This window comes from Lutjanus erythropterus, chromosome 14, assembly GCF_056507025.1.
Source record: "Lutjanus erythropterus isolate fLutEry1 chromosome 14, fLutEry1.hap2, whole genome shotgun sequence".
Lineage (NCBI taxonomy): Eukaryota > Metazoa > Chordata > Actinopteri > Lutjaniformes > Lutjanidae > Lutjanus > Lutjanus erythropterus.
In genome coordinates this window covers 27,196,537-27,216,674 of record NC_139330.1, presented here as the reverse complement: position 1 = coordinate 27,216,674, position 20,138 = coordinate 27,196,537, and the positions used below count along the sequence as shown (strand labels likewise).

The 20,138-nt window shown below is 38.8% G+C and overlaps 1 protein-coding gene across 4 annotated transcripts in view; it reads right to left on the bottom strand.

The window, feature by feature from the left end:
- abch1 (ATP-binding cassette, sub-family H, member 1) overlaps positions 1-16,941 on the bottom strand; it is a 40,508-nt gene extending 23,567 nt beyond the window's left edge. The window contains exons 1-5 of one of the 4 annotated variants that reach the window (XM_084736435.1): positions 16,625-16,941; positions 10,487-10,635; positions 7,888-8,047; positions 4,005-4,159; positions 34-141 (exon numbers count right to left, since the gene is read on the bottom strand). In XM_084736435.1, coding sequence (XP_084592561.1) covers positions 34-141; positions 4,005-4,159; positions 7,888-8,047; positions 10,487-10,635; positions 16,625-16,696 — 644 coding nt within the window. In that variant the 5' untranslated portion in view covers positions 16,697-16,941. Of the gene's footprint in view, positions 1-33; positions 142-4,004; positions 4,160-7,887; positions 8,048-10,486; positions 10,636-13,928; positions 14,146-14,447; positions 14,581-16,084; positions 16,300-16,624 lie in introns of those variants that run through there. The other 3 variants (XM_084736438.1, XM_084736436.1, XM_084736437.1) reach the window with 3 other exon arrangements.
- Positions 16,942-20,138: the final 3,197 nt, after the last annotated feature.

The window sequence follows — 20,138 nt, the reverse complement described above, 5'->3', positions numbered from 1 at the left end:
GTGTGTGTGTGTGTGTGTGTGAGCATGACATACTTGGCCCTGAGCACAGGGTCCACTCCGACTGTCGGTTCATCCAGGATGAGCAGCTCTGGATTCTGAAGCAGAGCCGCTCCCAGAGACACCCGGCGCCTCTGACCTCCACTGTAACACACACACACAGACACACACACACACACAGGAAACAGGTGAGGAAACAAAAAAGAGCCAAAGAGCAACAGAGGTGAATCTTCTCCCACATTCCTAATGGTTTCGTAAGTGGTGATCCACCTTGCCTCTATGCATGCCGCTCACTCCTGAGGGAGGTGGTGAGGAAACCTGCAAGACAAACCTGCCTGACAACACGGAGGAAAACAACAGGACCTGAGCGAGGGAAGCTGGGAGGAAAAGGCCTTTGACAAGTTGAAAAACTATTCATTCATATGATCTAAAAAGAGTGTGACACTTTTTAATGTGTCACAAATTAGCTGATTAGTTCTATGTTGTATTAAAAGCAAAAATGAAGAATAAGATGAAGCAGAAACAAAGGATGAGTAAGTGTGCTACATGGGGTGTTTATTCATACCAGGAATATCTTTCATATTATGTATTGTGAAAAGTTTCAACAACCTGTGTGTCACACAAAGCTGCAGCAGAACAAGTCAGGAGAAGCTATGAACACAGCAAATCTTCAATATAACTCCAACATGCACAGTCTGTAATAAAGCAGTTTTATGAAGGTATTTTTGGAGCGAGACTTATCTGTGACAATACAATTTGTAGTTATAGAGTCACACGTGTATCAGAACATTTGAGGTCACAAAAAAAAAATGCTTTTTTCCACCCCATAAACAAAACACAGGAATTACAGCAAGTCAAATTCTTCACTGCAGGTCCACAAATCCTACGACACAAATCACAAATTAAGAAAGTCATACACTCGTGTTTTTTATTAGAGTTGCTGCAGTGAATATGGTGGAAAACACATTCACATAGCCGTATCAAAAAATGTGATTTCACTGAGAAAATTGCACACATGTAGAATATATTTTCACAAATACACTTTTTGCCTCAATATTTTACAGCACAAACACAAGTCAGTAAGTACAACTGCTTGAATCTTCTGATAAAGGTCACAAATGCCGCTTTTCACTGAAACACTTCAGCATGCGCTCTCTGTTTTGCACCACATATCTCATATCTTAAATGTGGAGCAAAAGTGATTTGTGCACCTGCAGAGCCATGTTGCATCTAGAAGAGAACCCCAGATTCGCAAAAGATCATGTGAGAGTGATCATTTTAACCCAAACCATGATCCTTTACTCAGATATGTGGGAAAAAAAAGTGTATTTGTGAGAATACATTCTACACTTGTGCAACTTTTCTCCATTCTTGATACTGTATGAACGTGTTTTGTACCATATTCTGAGAGGCAACCGTAGCAAAAAGATTTGTGCAAAGAAGAATTTGAGAGGCTGTAATTGCGTTTTGCACTGTGTTTTGTTTGTGGGAAAGAAAAACGTGTTGAAACTGCCAGTAGGAGTTTGAGTTGCAGCTCAGTAACATGACAGGCTGTTACACCACATGACATAAATATTACATGAAGTGCTAATGAACGCTGGTTCGAGGGGCCTCTTCGAGAACAGAGGGGTCTTTGTAACGAATCAGGGATGTGAATAAAGAACTGAAACAAGAGATGTTGATTGTGCTTCCTCCTATAGCTGCAGGACATAAAAGGGCTATAAACCATTATTACTGATCTCTATCAGTGCCTCAGTGATTGCAACAATATTGTCAGTTTTCTCTCTCATCTTACGGCCAGGAATCAAGATGATGAATAAAGTCACATTTTCAAAAATAACTTTAAAAAGTAGAAATATTTGGTGAAATGCCAAGCACTCTATTTTTAATTTGCCTCGCTTGATTGTTTCCTTTTATGGCTTGAGAACAAGGCTGTCGGATCCTCTGCGGAGAGGATCCGAATGTGAGCAGCTGATGGTGGAAGTTCAGCTGAGGAGAAAGTTTTTTTCTTCTAAAACAGAGTAGCTGCAGTACAAACTGACAGAAGAATGAGGAGAATCTCAGCGGCAGAAAGTTACAGAGAACCGATCAAACGAGGTTCTACAGATATGATCATGTGTGGCAATGGGACAATGAACAAAGGTTAAAGCTCAGATGTTTGATTTGTGATGTAAGCAGGGGTGAGGCTGAAGTAGACTGACAGTCACAGTCACTGAGGAAGTATGCATGAAATAAAACATTTACAGCACAGAGGGGAACTTCTTTACACAATACATGCACAGTGTACAGCAATATACTCTATTCATATAGGGTACTACACTAGGGTACTATATAAACTGCTTCCTCAAATGAAGAAACCCAGTGTACCTTTGCCTTAATGGCAGTATAAAAGCATGCAGTCCTGTGCTGCCAGACTGGATGGACTGAGACTGTGAGGGCACTGAGTACACACACTGACTTATAACTGACGACTGACAAAACCAAATGTTATTTTAGTCTATTAGCCTACTAGTGCATGATGACTTTTTATGTTTAATGTGAGTTTATCCAAAATACTTAAATTACTGTGACAGAGGAGTGTTACTGAGGTAAAATGTTGGTTAAAATGTTAAATATTAAAATGTTTTTTTTTTAAGAAAATCATCACACAGACTACAGACTTTTTAAAAACACAACTATCATAGTGTCACTGCATATATTAAAGGGACAGTTCATCCCAAATCAAAAATACCTATTTTTCCTCTGGCCTGTAGCACTATTTATCCCTCTATACTGTTTTGGTATGAGTTGCAAAGAAACCAATGTCTCTTTGCAGAAATCATGACCCAGTTGCTCAAAATAATCAACAGACATTGTTGTGAGCAGTTTCATGTAGGAACTATTTTCTTCCTGCAGTAGAATCTACCAGAACTCCTTTCCAATCCACTGAAACTACAAGTAGTTGCTACATGAAACTGCTCTCAACAAGGTTTGTGGATAATCTTGAGTAACTGGGTCATGACTTTTGAATTTTGCAAATGTATTTGTATTTGTTTATCTTGTGCCATTTAGTCCTGTTATACTGGAGAGAACTCAATGACGATATCTCCGAAACTCAGCAACTCATACCAAAATATGTATTTTTGATTCAGGAGTGAACTGTTCCTTTAATGCTGGACTGACAGAAAAAACCTGCTAAATGGTTTAAAAAAAAACAGGCCTATTTTTATGATGATTGAGCAAGTCTGACACTGGCTTCAGTTAAATCCAGCAGCCAGTATTGATGTTAATGATTAATGAATTAATTGCCGTTAAAAATTTAACCAACTGAAAATTCATTAACTGATGGATAATGAAGGTTTCATGTACCATTTCTCCAGAGCTCACCAGTTTTCTCTCAGTTTGGTTCGGTCTGCCTTGTTAGTCTGGAAGCACCACATTTGGCGTTGTTATATTTGGCAGCGTCATTTGTTGAATAAAGACAAACGGAAAAAGAGCAGCTGTTTGGAGCAACAGCCTTACCATTTAATCATCCTGTTTGTTAAAATTGTTGGTGCTTCAAATAAAAAAGATGTGCCTTTTGTGTCTTCTTAATTACTAATGATAAGAAAATGCATAAAATTTGCAAGCATAATGGTGAGAATATTCACATCTAATAATACATAATAAAGTCATTTTGTTTTATGAGCACTGGGTTTACAACCTGTGGCGGAGAGAGGGATTATGTTTATCTGTGTGTGCACATTAAGTCAGGCAATTTGGGTGTCAAAGTCCACATCTGTAGACAGCTGTAAAATAAACAATTACTTCATAAACTTAGCTTCAGTTCATCACACTGAGAGCTACACCTGAATCCAACATCTATCACTGTATGTGTTTCACTAAGTTTACCTCTCTGCATCATTCAAAGGAAAATAGTTACATTAGTGTCCTACATTAGGTGAGAGGGTCCACAAACAGCTTCAAGTGTAAAATATTATATGATGACACAATTAAAATGGACCTGCGTTCACAGCATGCGGTTTTACCTGAGATTTCGGACCAGACTCTGTTTCTGAGGTAGATCCAGGAAGTCGATGAGGAACTCCATACGTGCCTGGGTTTCCTTCGACGTCAGGCCGTGGATTCGACCATAGAAGATCAACGTGTCGCTGATGGTGAACTCGTTGTACAACGCCAGCTCCTACGAACACAAAGTTTGACACAAAAAGAACACAAAAGAGAGGTGTTGTAACTCATATTTGATAGAAGTGTGCTAAAACTAAAAACTTTTTTCTTTTTATGATGTGTGTGCAAATTACTCTGCAGGACTGCTTTATTAAGTAGGGCTGTGCCTGTTCTCTATCACAGATCAATACTGGTTGTCTGTGACCTGACTTAAAACACTAATGTGTAAGTTTTGCCATGTTTTATGTTGTTTTGGTGTCTATTTTGTGGGTTATCCTGTTGAATTTGGCCCTTGCATGTTGCTATCGTGGCTACTCCTGCAGGCTGGGGTAATGTTGAACTAATGTTGGCCAACTAAACAATGAGAGCACCGAGCTGGATGCTAGTAATTGGGTGTGAATGCTGAAAGCATTCAAACCCTTTGTTCTTCTACTACCAAAATTCTTTAATCTTATTATTATTCTTCCGCCGCGATTTTCAAAGTCCTATAACTTCAGCATACTTCAACCGATTCAAACCATTCAAATTTCAACTTATTCAGATTTATTATGACTCGGTGGGAAACCTCTTCAATTTTCCATAACATTCATATTTTCCGAAATATTCCACGTTAAAATTCCCATTCCTATTAAATCCCATTCAAAAAAAGCTTTGTAATGCTTCTTCTTCCACAAACTTCAACCGATTCAAACCATTTCAAGGCACAACGTTCATCTGAATTTTTACGACAGCCGAATGTATATTTCAAGCCGTCACATTCAAAACTTTCCGAGATATTCCAGGTTTTTTCCGAACGGCTTTCCCATTGAAAATGAATTATGGAATCTTCAAAAATCTCAAAATTTCACCTTTTTTCAAACGTTGACTACCGATTCATACTTTGAGCTAGAAACTCCATTCAAACTGGAAAATATTCAACATTTCGCTGACTTTTTATGTTTGTTTCAACTTCATAATCCCATTCAAACTTTAAAAATTATTCACCGTTTTCTGAAACTTTGTTATAATGGAAGTCAATGAGAAAATCCTTCAAACTCGCTCAACTCTCAAACGCTAACAATCACGTGGACTTTCAGTGACTAATTCAGATTTTCGATATCTCTTTTAGTTTTTCCACAGCAGCAGTTTAAAAAATATGAAATTTTCATCTCTTCTCAGACTTTATAATGGGTGTGTATTGCATGTGGTCGTTAGAGCTAGAGTGGGTGATGTCATCGCTAGAGTGGAGAGCGGCTACAAAATCATCCAGAAATTTTCTCTTTAACTCACCGCTATGGCCACACCGTTCACTCTACATACACAAATTTTACATCATTTTGTAGGAAAAGCCGTGCCGGTCGCAGAGGTGTGACCACCGAAGCCAACGGACAAACGGTTTGGGCTGAGCGGGGTCTGAAAGGGCGCCAAGTCGAACCGGCTGCCCCATTCGCTCCCATGTTAAGCGAGAGCCCAACATTTCTGGAAGAAAGCAGATGGTCCCTGTTTTTTCCATCGCCCTACCAGCCTCATTTTTCACACTACAGAAATAAAATTTGCACCATCGCGTTCGCCATCTCGTCCTCTCGCTCACCGTATCCCGTTTTTAGCTCTAGCAATTACGGTTGTTTGTTAAACGGCTGGAGTTTGAGTGGTACGTTTTCTCAATTTTTGCCTTTGTTTGGAGTATTTGAAATTGAATGTCTGGTTGCTTGCAGGCAATTGGCTGATTTAATCAACAGCAGTTAGGCTGAAATTGACCAATCGCCTGTGTGTTACAGAACATTCAAATTTGAATACTAAGAGGACCTGAGTTCTTAAAACCTCATGCAGAGACAATTAGACTTGAAGCAGCTCAAGGTTTGAAATGACTAACAGTTTAAAAAGACTGTCTGTCTATCTCTGTCTGCCACTCTCCATACCTGTCTGTCTCTCTGTCTGTCTAGAATCGAATGTGCTGTTGCTCATAGGCAATTGGCTGATTTAATCAACAGCCGTTAGGCTGAAATCGACCAATCACCTGCGTGTTACAGAACATTCAAATTTGAATACTGTGAGGACCTGAGTGAAAACCTCATGCTGAGACAATTGCACCTGAAGCAGTTCCAGGTTTGAAATGACTAACAGTTTAAAAAGACTGTTCGTCTATCTCTGTCTCTCTGTCTCTGTCTGCCTAGAATTGAATGTGCTGTTGCTCACAGGCGATTGGCTGATTTAACCAACAGCAGTTAGGTCCTCTTAGTATTCAAATTTGAATGTTCTGTAACACACAGGCGATTGGTCAATTTCACCAGCCTGAGTTCTTAGCAGTTAAAACCTCATAGAGAGACAATTACACCTGAAGCAGGTCAAGGTGTTTGAAATTATCAGTTTAAAAAGTCTGTCTGTCTGTCTCTCTCTGTTGCTCTGCATGTCTGTCTGTGTCTCTCTGTCTGTCTGTGTCTTTCTGTGTCCACCTTGGACATTTTAGACTGCAGTTTTTTTTTACCGGTCAATAAATTCAAAGTTTCAGTTGCTTCATGTAAAATTGTTACCTTTCTTTCTTCAGATTTAGTTCTTTCATCTTTCTAACAAACATTCAAAATTTTCTACATAATTCTAACATTCTTGGATTTTCATATCAGCTGTTCAGCGTGGCTTTGGCTTTTTAACTAATATTCAAATATTCTACATAATTCAAATATTCATTTATTGTCAGCGCAGCTATTCAGAGTAGTTTCAGTGTTTAAAAAAAATAATCAAATATTATACTAAATTCAAATATTAATTTATTTTCATGCCAGGTATTCAGTGTGGCGTGAGCCTTTCTTCAAACAGCCTTATTTTTTGGGATATTTTAGCCAAGAACTTTACCTAAATGAAATACACCCCAACATTGGTAAGTCAAAAACAGTTTGACCACAGAATAACTAAAGGAGAGTGTGAATCTGAAGAAATGTTTAATGGTGGCTTTCAAAATTCAACAGTCTCCAATATTTATCCTGCAGATCTGCACTGTTGCCTTCTAAGCACTTACGCAGAGACCTTTGACTTATTTTGACATTGCATTTTCTTTGCATTTTTTCCATCACTGAAAGGATTTCTGCCCACATTTCTTGAAAAAATAGGAGGCTTGCGGGCTTAAATAATGCTCATGTACACATTTTTCTGTAACAACAAATGAGTAGAGTATACTATACATTGCCTGTCAAAAGATGCAAGTCAATGAATTTCTCTACATTGTGGCATCAGACAACACAAGGCAACTTCACCTCAGCGGTGCACGTCATCTGTGCCCTGGGGAACAGACAGGGTGTCACATTTCCTCCTCTTTGGGTCACAGATCACTTCCTACAGGGACCACTGTGACACTACAGGTTACTGACAGGAGGACACATGCCATGCGTGTTATCAGCCTCATCGTATATCCAGTCCGACAGTAATGAGACACTCAGGTACAGGTCAGCCACCGCAGCAGAGGCTAAATTAAAGTCTCCCCTAAGCAAAGCACTTAGTTTGCTACTTACAGCTGTAATGAGCAGTTCATCGACGTGACTGTTAGGGTAAGAATTTTCTCTAAAAAGCACAAGTGCTTAAAAACCTTCATCAGAGAAATTTAGGCGTCACTGTGAGGCTGAGTGACAGAGTAATTGGACAGAGAGCTGCAAGACATTTGACTGGGAATCTGGTTTTGAGGTTAAATACATGGCGACATGGTTTGTGTGCCTGTAAAACGCACAAATTTACCGTTTAATGCGTGAAGTATAAATGTTAAGATGTGGCGTTTACCTGCGGCATGTACCCGACCATCTTTCCTGGCACGGCGTGGCCAGGGAACGCGGGCGGCTTCCCCAGCACGGTGATGTGACCCCGCGAGATTTTCAGAGTTCCCACGATGCATTTCAGAAGTGTGGTCTTCCCACATCCGCTCGGCCCCAAAAGTCCATAACTGTAAGACAGAATCAAGAGCTTTGAGATAAACACACAGTCACAGCTGTAGCTAACATGTTCAGTCATTATGAAGGTGAACTGAATGGAAACTAGTGGACCGTGGAAGAAGGGGCGTGGAAGGAGCTTAAAGAGAGTAGATATTGTCTAGGTAAGCACTTAAAGATTACAAGATGATAACCAACAATGACTACGGGTAGCGTAACACATCCACAGCACATAGGATGCTGTAACTTACACACAGGCCTGTTAAGAGGCTTGTGAGTAAGTTACTGTCAAACAACACAAAACAGAAGACATTTACAAGATACCATAATGCACTACATTCATAAAAATACGTTGGTAAACAAAACAGTTTCTATATCTACTCTCTGTCTGAATTGTTTCACCTAGAACATCTAATTGAAGATGCAGGGATTATTTTAAAATCTCTAATCAGGCTCCATATCACTGTTTACATATTACGGTTGGAGCAGGAAGAAAACAGAAAGATTATTAATCATCACTCCCTTGTTCAGCCCTCAAAAAATTACAGAAGTTATTACTTTTTGATGCCTGCCTTCAGTTCCTACCTTCTTTAAACAATCCCAACAATGGTAACAATGTGCCAACTTGTACTTGTGCTTCTTTGATAGATTCCTTCACGTGTGATTAAAACTGACAAACTGGAAAAGCTTTAGAAAGAAACCATCCTCTAAACAACAACAACAAAAAACTTGGTAAAAGGGCCCTACTGTAAAATTCTTATTGCGTTTGTATTTAACAAATCATCATACACATGATACTTTTGACCAACACTGCCACTTTCTCTGTACACATTCCAGGTGTAACACTATATCAGCTATGTCACTGACTGCATTTCCAGCCTTTTAGTAAAGTGAGAAAGCAGCCTGTTGTGTTTGTCTGGTTTCTGTGCACGTGTGCTGCTCAGGAAGAAATTGTTAAAGAACCTAAACTATTTTTGACTCAAGGATCCTGTTTTTTCTTTAATCTTCTTTATCTACTTTGTCATTTCAGGAACACGGCTATGTGTAAGAAAAGTGATCCTGTAACATGTTAACCTACATAAATCTCCTCTCATGAAGCTCACGTGCAAAAAAAAAACGACAGAGACGGATGACAGACAACTACATGACATGAATGTCAGTTCTTCTAGGAACTTAAAGCTGGACTTCAAAGTAGAAAACATGACTTTCAGTCCAAACTGTGATAACATACTGTACATTTTTTTTGCAATAGCATCTACAACCCTCAAAAAACATTCCTCTCGCTGCCCTTTGGGCTTTCTGTCCCGCAGGAAATTAAGATTTAGATCAGTCAGCAGATATGTGACAGTTGATGAGGCAAGTAAACTCGTCCAGCCATGTCCTGGACACTTCAGCTGAGAACACTAGCCTCATGTGCAAGTTGAGACTACAACTACTGACTTGGTCCATTGTGGTGCTACAAGGGAAGAAGTGGAGGTGTAAAGCTTTAAACTTACAGCATGTCTTATTAACAGACATGGGAAATACTTCAGTGGAGTATTCAGGTATCTGTACTTCACTTGAGCATTTATTGTCAACTTTTTACCCGTACTTCCTACATTTTAACTCAACTATCTGTACTTTCTACTCTGTAAGTTTTCAAAATAGCCCCCTTACTTTAGTTTTAATGCATTTGCATTATTGATTATTTTTAGTTTGCATCCCAACAAAAATGGACAGGACAATAAGAAAAGACATCAGTGCATACAGCACATGACAGATGTAACAAGGCGAAAACCACATAACAGAAGTAAAAGGGATGATGAAAAATGATGTAAAGACATATTAAGATGAAAAAATGTCTTAAAAGGCCTAACAAGACAAAAAATGACGTAAAAGACGTAACAAGACAAAAAAGACAAAAAGACAAAAAACACTTAACAAAGGAAAAACAACTTAAAAGTCCTAACAAAACAAAGAAATAGACATAAGATGAAAAATGACAAAACAAAAAAAGATGTAACGAGATGAAAAGTGACATAACGAGATGAAAAATTACATAACAAGATAAAAAAAAACACACAACAAGAAGAAAATGACATAAAAGACGTAACAAGAAGCAGACAGAGGGGGAGACTACTGTGGAGAAAAGGTGAGGTTCAGTTAGATTATACAGCTGGGATAAATGTAGCCTTTTTACTTTTATACTTTGAATACATTCCAGAGCCTGTACTTTTTCACTTTTATTTGTGTAAATAAGTTGAATCAGTACTTCTACTTTTACCAGAGTCTTTTTTTACACAAGTATCTGTACTTCTACTTGAATTGTTTGCCTGATTTCCAGACTGTGTGTAAAATAGCACAGTTCAGTCCAGGAAAAGATGATCAAGCATAAGAACAGATAAAGAGAAAAAAGAAAAACAGTCTGAAGTCACAGCCATGGTGACAGATTAGAGTTGACTAACTTCACTCACATTTGTCCTTGTGGTACAGTCAGGTCCAGGTTGCTGAGGACTTTCAGTTTGCCGTACGACCTGCACACATCTCGGCACCGGATTGCGTAATCCTCCTGTCCAGCAGGCAGAGAAGCCTCCAGATCAGCCTTCATATTCACCTCCTGCAGCTGAAAGAGAGGACAAAACTTTGTTAAACAGCACGAACAATCTTCATGACAGTCTGTCTGCACATATGTACTGATCATTTTCAGATTTCACAAAAAAGACCCTGAGAAAATGTGACACAAGGATGGGGCTGAAGAGAGAAATCCCTCTCTATCGTATAACAGCACAGGAATACAATATGAGCTGATGCACTTCATCCCTCTTCCATTATCTACTGAATGTGCAGAAATCATAATCACATATGCACATCTATTATGAAGGTTTCTGATAACACTTAGGCTTTATACATTAGAAGGGGCTCTTGTCTGTTGAGCTGCTTTTAAGACCTGCAGGGCTGTATAGCATGTGGCCTTAAAGAAAGAGGCTGTTTTCTGCCACTGACCATGATATATTGTTTGCAAGATCACATTAATATATTGCAGCATTTCGATCACACACTCTTCCTCCAAGAAGTAAGCTCTTATATGAGAAAACAGCTGTTAAATAATGTAAGCTTGACCAAAATATGTCACAGATAAAATTAAAAGGTAGATGCTGTAGCACCAAAGTGTCAGTAGCCAACAACGCTATTTGCACCCAGGAAAAAAAAGGAAAGATGTTTGACAAAACAGCCATAGAACAATATAGTTTTGCAGAGATGCCCTGGCTGACAAATCTTGTTCTCCAGATGTAGATTGTAATAGTTCTTCTCAGTGAAAAAGAAAATTGTGTTGCAAAAATGATAATTCCCGCTAATCGTGAATCATATTGCAATCATCTGTCAAAATAATAGCAATATGATTTAACATATGGTGCAGCCCTAATTTAAAAGTATAAAATTAAGTCTGTACACCAGACGTTGCTTCTTATAGCGTTTCTAATTGTATCACCACATGTGACGTTTCGTTCCCCAGCCCTTCATCAGACATGAATAACAAGAGGAGACACACCTCTGTATATACATACATCTAATGGTGGTCACCTGACAAGTCATGTGATCACACATCATGCATATGCATAATAGGGATAGGTATTCCTATTATGCATATCCATGTTGTATATGCCCTAGAATGGTGGAGGCGTGCACCCAGGTGTCTGTAGCCAACAGCAGCCTCCTATTTGCACCCAGCAAGGGTGTAAATAGCCACATAGACTATTTAGACCCTTGCTGTCAAACCCCATTCTCCTGGTGAGAGTTAAATCCATTCATCCACCACAGCCATAAAACATTTTATGACTTTGCAATCATAATATAGTAAAATATACTCAACTGACCTTCTGTGATCTCTTCAATAAATTCAACCAAAGTCAACTGCTGCACAGTCATGAGACGATACCGCCACTGCATCTCCTCAGCGTCTGCTTCCTGTTGTGCTTTTTTTAGAGCTGAACAGAAAGTTGCACCTAAAATGCATCCTCAAACTTGCTGCACGTTTTTTTTTAGCCACTGAGGCGCTTTTATTATTCTACAGTCTTGTCTAGTTTCTCCCTTTCTTTTTCACTTCCTCTCACTCACTGTAAATGCATATTTCTCCCAGATAATAAATCACGTTTTCTGCAGCCGTTTGTAAAAAATCACGTGGTTTTATGGTGTTGAACAGAAAGCTTCCCTAAAGAGCACTTTACTGGCTTCTTTTCACTTGCTGCAGTCTGTTTTTGTCTCTTTCATTACAGTACAGCCCTGACTGAAATAGCAATTAGGCACATAAGAAGGGCAAAGCTGTCTGGTCTCTCTCTTTGTTTTGCCACTAATGCCACAAATTTTTACACCTGATGTTATATCACAGAGACATTTACCTCGACCAGAGGCAGAATCACCTTTATTGGCCAAGTATTTTTTACGCATACAAGGAATTTGGAGGGAATTTCCTTTCCCCTTTGTAATCCCACATGGAAACAACCTACCATACATAATAAATTAACTGTTAAAATGCACAAATCCCAAGTTAAACAACCTGTTAGACAAGAATGTGCATTTTTAATAACATGTTGCCACGATCATACCCAAAACACCAGACAAATGTACTGTATCATTCAATACAAATCTCTTAACTCAGACGATTTCTCCTGTTTTTTTCACTATATCTGGCTGGTTTTGTTATATTGTCGAGCACTGATTTTAATGCATGTAAGTATTTTACTTTAACCTAAATGGGTTAGGTAAAATACTTTTTCCTTAAATCCAAAATAAAACTTTAAAAATTAAAAATGGACATATTGAGCACATTCACATCCTCAGGCACTTCTTATTTTTGCTGTACCGAAAATTAATCAAAGACTGGTGTAATGTGACATCAAATCAAAAAAATAACTCAAAATAAGGGCTGGGCAATATGACTTACAATTAATATTTCTACATTTTCAAGCTGCAATGTGTGATTTATATCTTTATGTGCACAATTTCTCTAAAATAACATGCAACAATATTGTTGGAATGTATTGGTGCTTTCGCAAAGTATTTATAGAGTTGGATTTTTGATATTTAATCATTCATAATGCAGATATAATGACTACAAATGACAGTAAAGGTAAATTAACACCAAGACAGTTTGGTAAGATCAGACAATTACATCACTTTACTGTAATGCAGCCTTTAAAGAGAAGTAGAGGCAACACTTCTGCTTTATCAAGACATCGATATCGAAAATCTAAGATGATATCTAGTCCCAAATTATGATATCAATATAATATTAATGTACTGCCCATCCCTCAAATGTAAGGTGCATTTAAGCAGTGAAACAATTCAGGGGAAAGAACACTTAAAGATCAGAGTACAGCTGCAACAATTAGTTGATAAGCTGATCGAAAGGAGATAAGTTGCCAACCACTTCGAAAACAGATTCATTGTTTCAGTCATTTTTCAATCACAAATTTCAAACATTTGCTGTTTCCAGCTTCTTAATTTTGCTGTCTCTTTGTCATTCATGATAGTAAATGAAGAGTCTTTGGGTTTTAGACAGTTAGTTGGACAAAAGATGCAATTTGAAGGCATCGATTTATCATGAAAATATCTGCAGATTAATCAATAATGAAAATAAATGTTAGCTGCAGAAAATAAATTGTGGCTTGGCACTGACGACTACAACAAAACCTTCGTGAAAATCTTTCTGAGAAACAATAAATTCAGCCGCAATTCAAGAACATTTGCCTCCTGACTAAGTTTTATTCCTGTGCAGAAGTTTGCAGCTCCATCAGCTGGAGTGGTGGTGGGTTTAAAAAGGCTTTACTGCGAGCAGCTGACAGAAAAATGCAAATCAGGGAGGCGACCAGATTAGTATTTTCTCAAGAATGTGAGCGGGTAGAAAATGTAGTTTACCCCTTAACCCAAACGTCCAAGATGAATCTCACTTCTGGCACAACATCACACGGGAGCAGCTCTCTGATTTTCTGATATTCCTGGTGGTTTCTTTGCATCTTGTCAAGCAAACAAAGTATTTGGGTCGTAAAACAATCCTTTGCCCAGTAATCTCTAATAACAGCCTTCTTTCACGGGTTTCCCCCGGTCTCCAACTAACTCCCTCCTTTAATCCAACGTCTCTCATTTTCCAGTGAGGAGATTAGGGAGATTGCGTAATCTGACGCATTTGGTCGACCTCACCTTTGGCACTGTAGCCTACATCTGCAAAACATACATCCAGACAGACCTCACCCTCGTTCTGCATGAATTATCCAACGGTCACTGGAGGTTATGATCATTTTAGAGATCAGTTAAGATTTATCTGTGGCATCTGTGATAACGCTCGAAAAAAAAAACAGATAACCTGTCCCGCAGGAAAACACACACAGCTGAGACCTGATGGAGGATAAAGCAGCAATCTGAGCAGCAAACACTCACCCTGAGAGAAAGTGGAGGCAAAAAGGGAGAAGTGGAAAGGATGAGGAGCAGCTGATGAGTGAGTCCACGGACTGAGGACAACAACTAAAGAGCATGTGAACATCAGCTGACACAAACATCTCAGCCAAGTCAATGCAAAGTGGAAGAACAGGTTCAGTTCACTCGCCGGCAGGTGGAGAACGGATGCTTTCCTTAGAAGAACACCCACCTAACACACACGCATAAACACGCACACACACACACGCACACACACACACACACACACACACACACACACACACACACCCTTATCTCACAACGGGTGACTACATTCAGAGCTACATCTAAAATCTAAAAAAATGTGTTTTTGCAGGTATTTTGAACAAAATCTAATATTTGATATTACAGTTTCACAAGTTGTCAGATTAACTTGATTCCTCATAATATTTGGGGATTTATTGTCTGTAATCTTCAAAAAACCATCTGAAGACATCACTTGTGAGCTCTGGTAACTGGTGATTTAACTGATTATTTAATCCAAGTACAGGATTGTTAGAAAATCATTAGGGTGGACCTGGAACAGTAGCAACAGGGGTCGGTTGCAACTTATTCCTGCAATTAGCAACATGCTAGAGTGATAATACTCACAAAAAAACTTGTTTTAGAGGTATGAAAGTTATTTTTCCATGGGTTGTATTTTTGTTACACTGTCGGGATCTTTTGCATGAATTAATCAACTTAATTTGTTGACTTCTAAGCAGCATGGTTAGCATGCGTCTGGGCTATTGTGTCTTGCTGACACACAATACCCTGTCATGGCTGATAGGGTGGGGACGGCTGCAACAGAACAGACCACACAACAGTATTTTTCAACATAAACGAGGCACTGAAGGGTACCCAAAATTCAGACTTGTATTGCTCTTTTCATCACATACAAGCAGTTGTGAGGTCAATAAAGTTGTATAAGTGGCGTTCACATACTCAAGTATGACTAAAAATAGTTTTTAAAGATAGCTGCAGTTTTGTATTCAAATTGTTCCATTCTTGCTGTCTCGTTCAAATATTGAGAGAATGAATATTTCAGAATATTATGACAACAAGCAAAAGTTAATTAGTGAAATTGAATGTATTTTCAATGTTACAACTGTCCCTTGATCTTTACATTCAAGGAAATATTCTGAACGACTCTGTATGGGTCACGAGTAGACAGTTTAATGGTAAGTTTAATGGTAGAAACAAAAGGATTCATCTGAGCTGTTGGTATACACACCAGAAATATAGTTCATTGTTGCATCTCATTGCCCAGACATCAAATACAGACGTTTTGGGTTGGTAAAGTGTCCCAAGCACAGCAAAACAATGAGAAATACAGGCAGAAGGCAGGATCTCTGCTGATCCAGCTACGACCAAACACTTCTAGAGAGTCATAAGTGATGATTGCAAACGGTAATGTTGCAATCGTCCCTGATCTCCCCTAATATAAAGAGCGTTGAGTTGCAGTTTCGATGATGAAGCTATAATTGGAGAAAACACCACGTTGTGCCTCTGCAGGCTCCTCTGTTTGACACTCTCCTCTGACAAAAACCTCAACAAGCCCAACAAAGCCTCTCTTTTCATTCATTCTCGGCTCTGCTCTGTTGATCAAGAATAATTCCTACCTTTGCCTGCCAAGTTGTTGCCAACTTGCGTCACCGCCAAGCGGAAGAAAACGGGTTTGACAGGCGCTCAAATCTCTCCGGATTCAGCACGGAAAGCAAACGACGCGACGAGTGAGACGCAAACTGGACACAGTCGGGCTGTTTGTAAGCCGAGCCTCGGTAGCCTACATCCATCGAGCGACCAGCTGCTGCACTTTCACTTCTGCCTTTCACATCTGCGCGTCACACGATGTGAGCTCTGCAGCAGCGGCGGCAGCGCGGTGCGCGGCGCTCCCTCTCTCCCTCCCTTCTCTCTCTCTCTCTCTCTCTCTGTTTTAACGATAAAGCGTCCCTCTAAACCTCACTGTCGAGCTGAATATTGCCTCATAACCAAGCAACAGAACCGGTTGCTGCGGCGGTGTCCGTCCTGCAGAGTTTCCTCTCCATCTTGCTGCGGCAGCAGCGGCGCGTCATGCGGGGACCGGAGAGGCCTGCTGTCAAGCCGCGATCCCGCACGTTTCCGCAAAGAGAGCATCCGAAAACATCCCAAAAGCATCTTACCCGCTCCTCCATCTCCGTGCAGTCTGCAGGACCGGCCGTCGCATCATCCCGACCGGCAGCCTCCGCGGCCATGGCAGCAGGGAGGGAGAAGGGCGGACCGGACAGCCGGCTGGAGCAATGCAGGGGGAGACAGAGACAGAGAGGGAGGGAGAGAGAGGGATGGAGAGATGGAGAGATGGAGAGATGCGCTGTCTGTTGGACTTTTTAGACTGATGTTGGACCAACAACCAAGCAATTAGAGCAGACTGCCCTCATAAATGATATAATTAGGTTGTAAACATTTTATAAATCATTAATAAACTGTTACATCACATTAGATAAAAAGTGTAACAGTGACTTGATAAAAAGGAAACCCACAAGTTTATTATTTATTATTATTTATTAAAAATGTAATCATGTGTATTTATACTTAAAATGTACTCAGTTCTGTTAAGTTATTGCAATGAGAGGAGTGAATAATAATCCTGAATTGCAGTGACTGAAATATTATTGTTGGCTTAATCGATCATTTTAATTTCACTGTAATAAAAGAGTACATCTAACACTAACTCCACATGTTTAAGCTCCGATAACCTCCAACTTTTGAGTTTATGAACTCAAGAAAATTGTGGCCACTGATTATCTCAGTTTTCTTTAGTACTAACATCTTAATCTGGGTTACAGTGCAGTTAGCATTTATACCTGCAAGCTTCATCATATAGCATTTAAAGATTTATACACTGAGGCTTTGACAGAATTGTTTATCTCGACATTTTCAGCATACACAGTTTTATTAATGTGTTAAGATTAATATATTTATTACTCATGCTTCTCTAACTCTACTTTAATCCTCAAGTGAATGAATTTGTGGGTTGACTAAAGTTTATAATTATTATTATTATTATTATTATTACTACTACTATTTATCTTGCAGTGATGGGGTTCAGCATTTTAATTTTTATTTCATTCAAATAAATAATTTGCAGAATTAATGATATTGCTAATACATCCATTTGGTGTGATTTTTAATGTTTTGTGCCGTCGTGTAATTTACTCTTTATGGAAGTGAAACTAACCAGGAAACAATTATATAAATTTGCTGTAGATATTTTATACCACTGGTTCACAACCTGAGCCCCCACCCCCCACTAGGGGTCACCAAAGCGTCTCTGGGGGTCACAAGGTCTTCTTGATTTTAAGAGGTGTTAGAAGACTATTTAAACAAATATACAGTAGGACTATATGACGGCATTTCATTCAACCTTGTGAAGACAACTAAAAGAAATTGTTAGTTTAGATTATTAGTAAAGATATAAAGTAAAAGAAACCTCACAGGATAAGGACAGATAAGGATGACCAGGTGTCCCTCTGTGTGGGACTGCATAGCATTTTTACCTCTCGTTCAACATCTCACATATTGAGACCATGTCCCACATTTTGATTGGCTCTACTTTTCCAAACACTGCAAGAGAGACTCTTTTCTGAAATGTGAACAAAGTAGGGGAGTCTGTCAAGTGGGCCAAGTGCTACCTCATGTCCAGTTGGAAGGTAGCAAAGTCACAAGCTATGCAGATTTCGGCAAATCACCCAAAACAAATCACCCAAACTTCCTTTAAGGAAAAAGGCTTGGAACCACTGATTTATACAATAACTTGATCTGATCATTTGTTGCAGTGTAATCAACATGCCTGGAGGAGTGACTGATAGTCTGAGTCATCTCACTTAGCGAAGGTCCTTCACCTTCAGCGTTATGCGTCTGTTGCCTCGGGTCTTGTTTGGCTGCATTTCTCCTTCACTTCCCTGAGGTATGACGATGGATCAGCCTGGCTCATCTTCAGAGAGGTGACACTCTCCCACCCTTCCATCCTTTCGTCAAGACTCTGCAAAGAAGATTCATGAACAAATGGTGTGAGGATTATTAGTCTACATGAAGTTTGAGATCATGTTGAAGTTCCCAGGGAAACCACAAGATGGAAGCACAAAACAAAAGACTCATCGCTGCATAACAGAAAAGATTTTATAAAGACTTTAATCACTGGTGTTCAAAGGAGGAAAGCAACTAATTTACTTGAATACTGAGCTTAGCATGATGTTAGGTATCTACCACGACTGATTTAAACATTTACATTCTTTAGTTCAGGCTGAAATGGTTAATGGTGCAAAAAATTTACCTCAAACTTGAAGAAAAACTTTGTACCTTCGTGGTGAATCAAATGCTTTGCTAGCATCTGGGGCCCATAACATGCCTGTAAGTGCTGCTTAAAAAAACACCCCCCTAAAATCATTATGAACAAAATAACTCTGTTGTCAGCCTCAATATGGCAGACACACACAGCGTAGATTTAAAGACTTGACACAGGCAAACACCACATGTAGACTCATTATGATTCTGAGAGATCCAGACCAATCAGGGAGAGGAAACGTGTGGCTCCTGTGCACAAAGGCCGTGATAAATGATATCACATATTGTTTAAATAGGACTCACAGGCCTTTTTTCACATAGTAATATGAAACACAGGTGTTACCAGTGATACTAATTACCACGACTCTGACCTGAATGGGACAGAATCTTAATTAGTATCACTGATAACATGTGTGTTTATTCGGGTCTGTTGTCCCTGACCCTGCCAACCCAAAAGCTCCTTACAAAGACCAAAAAAACAACAAAAAACTCCCTCCTCAGATGACTGAGGGTGAGATATGAGATAATAAAAAAAACTGAACAGAAAGATGGAAGAGGAAACAAATTTTCACAATTGATAAGTGTGTTATTTTTTGTTTTTATATTAAAGTATTTTCATCTGCTTGGAGATGATTAAGACAAACAAGCATCGGTGATGTCTATTGTGTAGTTTGGATGTTGTGTTTGTTGCTGCGGCACCCATAATGATTCATGTGAGGGAAAACTGGTGTAATTGAACACGACCATTAACTGCCTGTTAATAGCTTTTTATTGATTCACTGTGTACTGTACGGCACATTTGGGGGATTTTTTATAATCTTTTATGGTCTTGTGGCTTGCTGTAAAACAATTTGCTCACTGCTGGGGGGAAATTAAATTGGACATTTATATCAAGCCAATATGCTTTTAAATCTAGGTACAGAGATTTGGCTAACTGTTTTATTGGTTTAGTTGTTTATTTGTTTTCTTTATGTAAAGTCTTTTGTTATTTGACAGAGGCTTTGATTCAAATTTATTGACTTAAAAATTTATTGAAAGTACAAAAGTAAAACAAAATATTTTGTCAACAATAAAATTAATTTAATTTCATTAATTTAATCTACCAAACAAACCACTTTCTGAAAAAGATATAGAAATTCTAAAGCCAGTGTTCTCTGCAATACTGACACAGATATATTAGTACATTTATTTTATGAATGCATTCATGTTATTTTTTTCTGGACTGATGAAAAATGTTTGTGGTTTGTTATGTGGGACTGAGATTAATTTACAAAAGACATGTATTTCTTAGTATGTAAAATTATAGTATTTTAATAGTTTTAGCCATTGTTTTTTATTTTAAATCTTTTAATT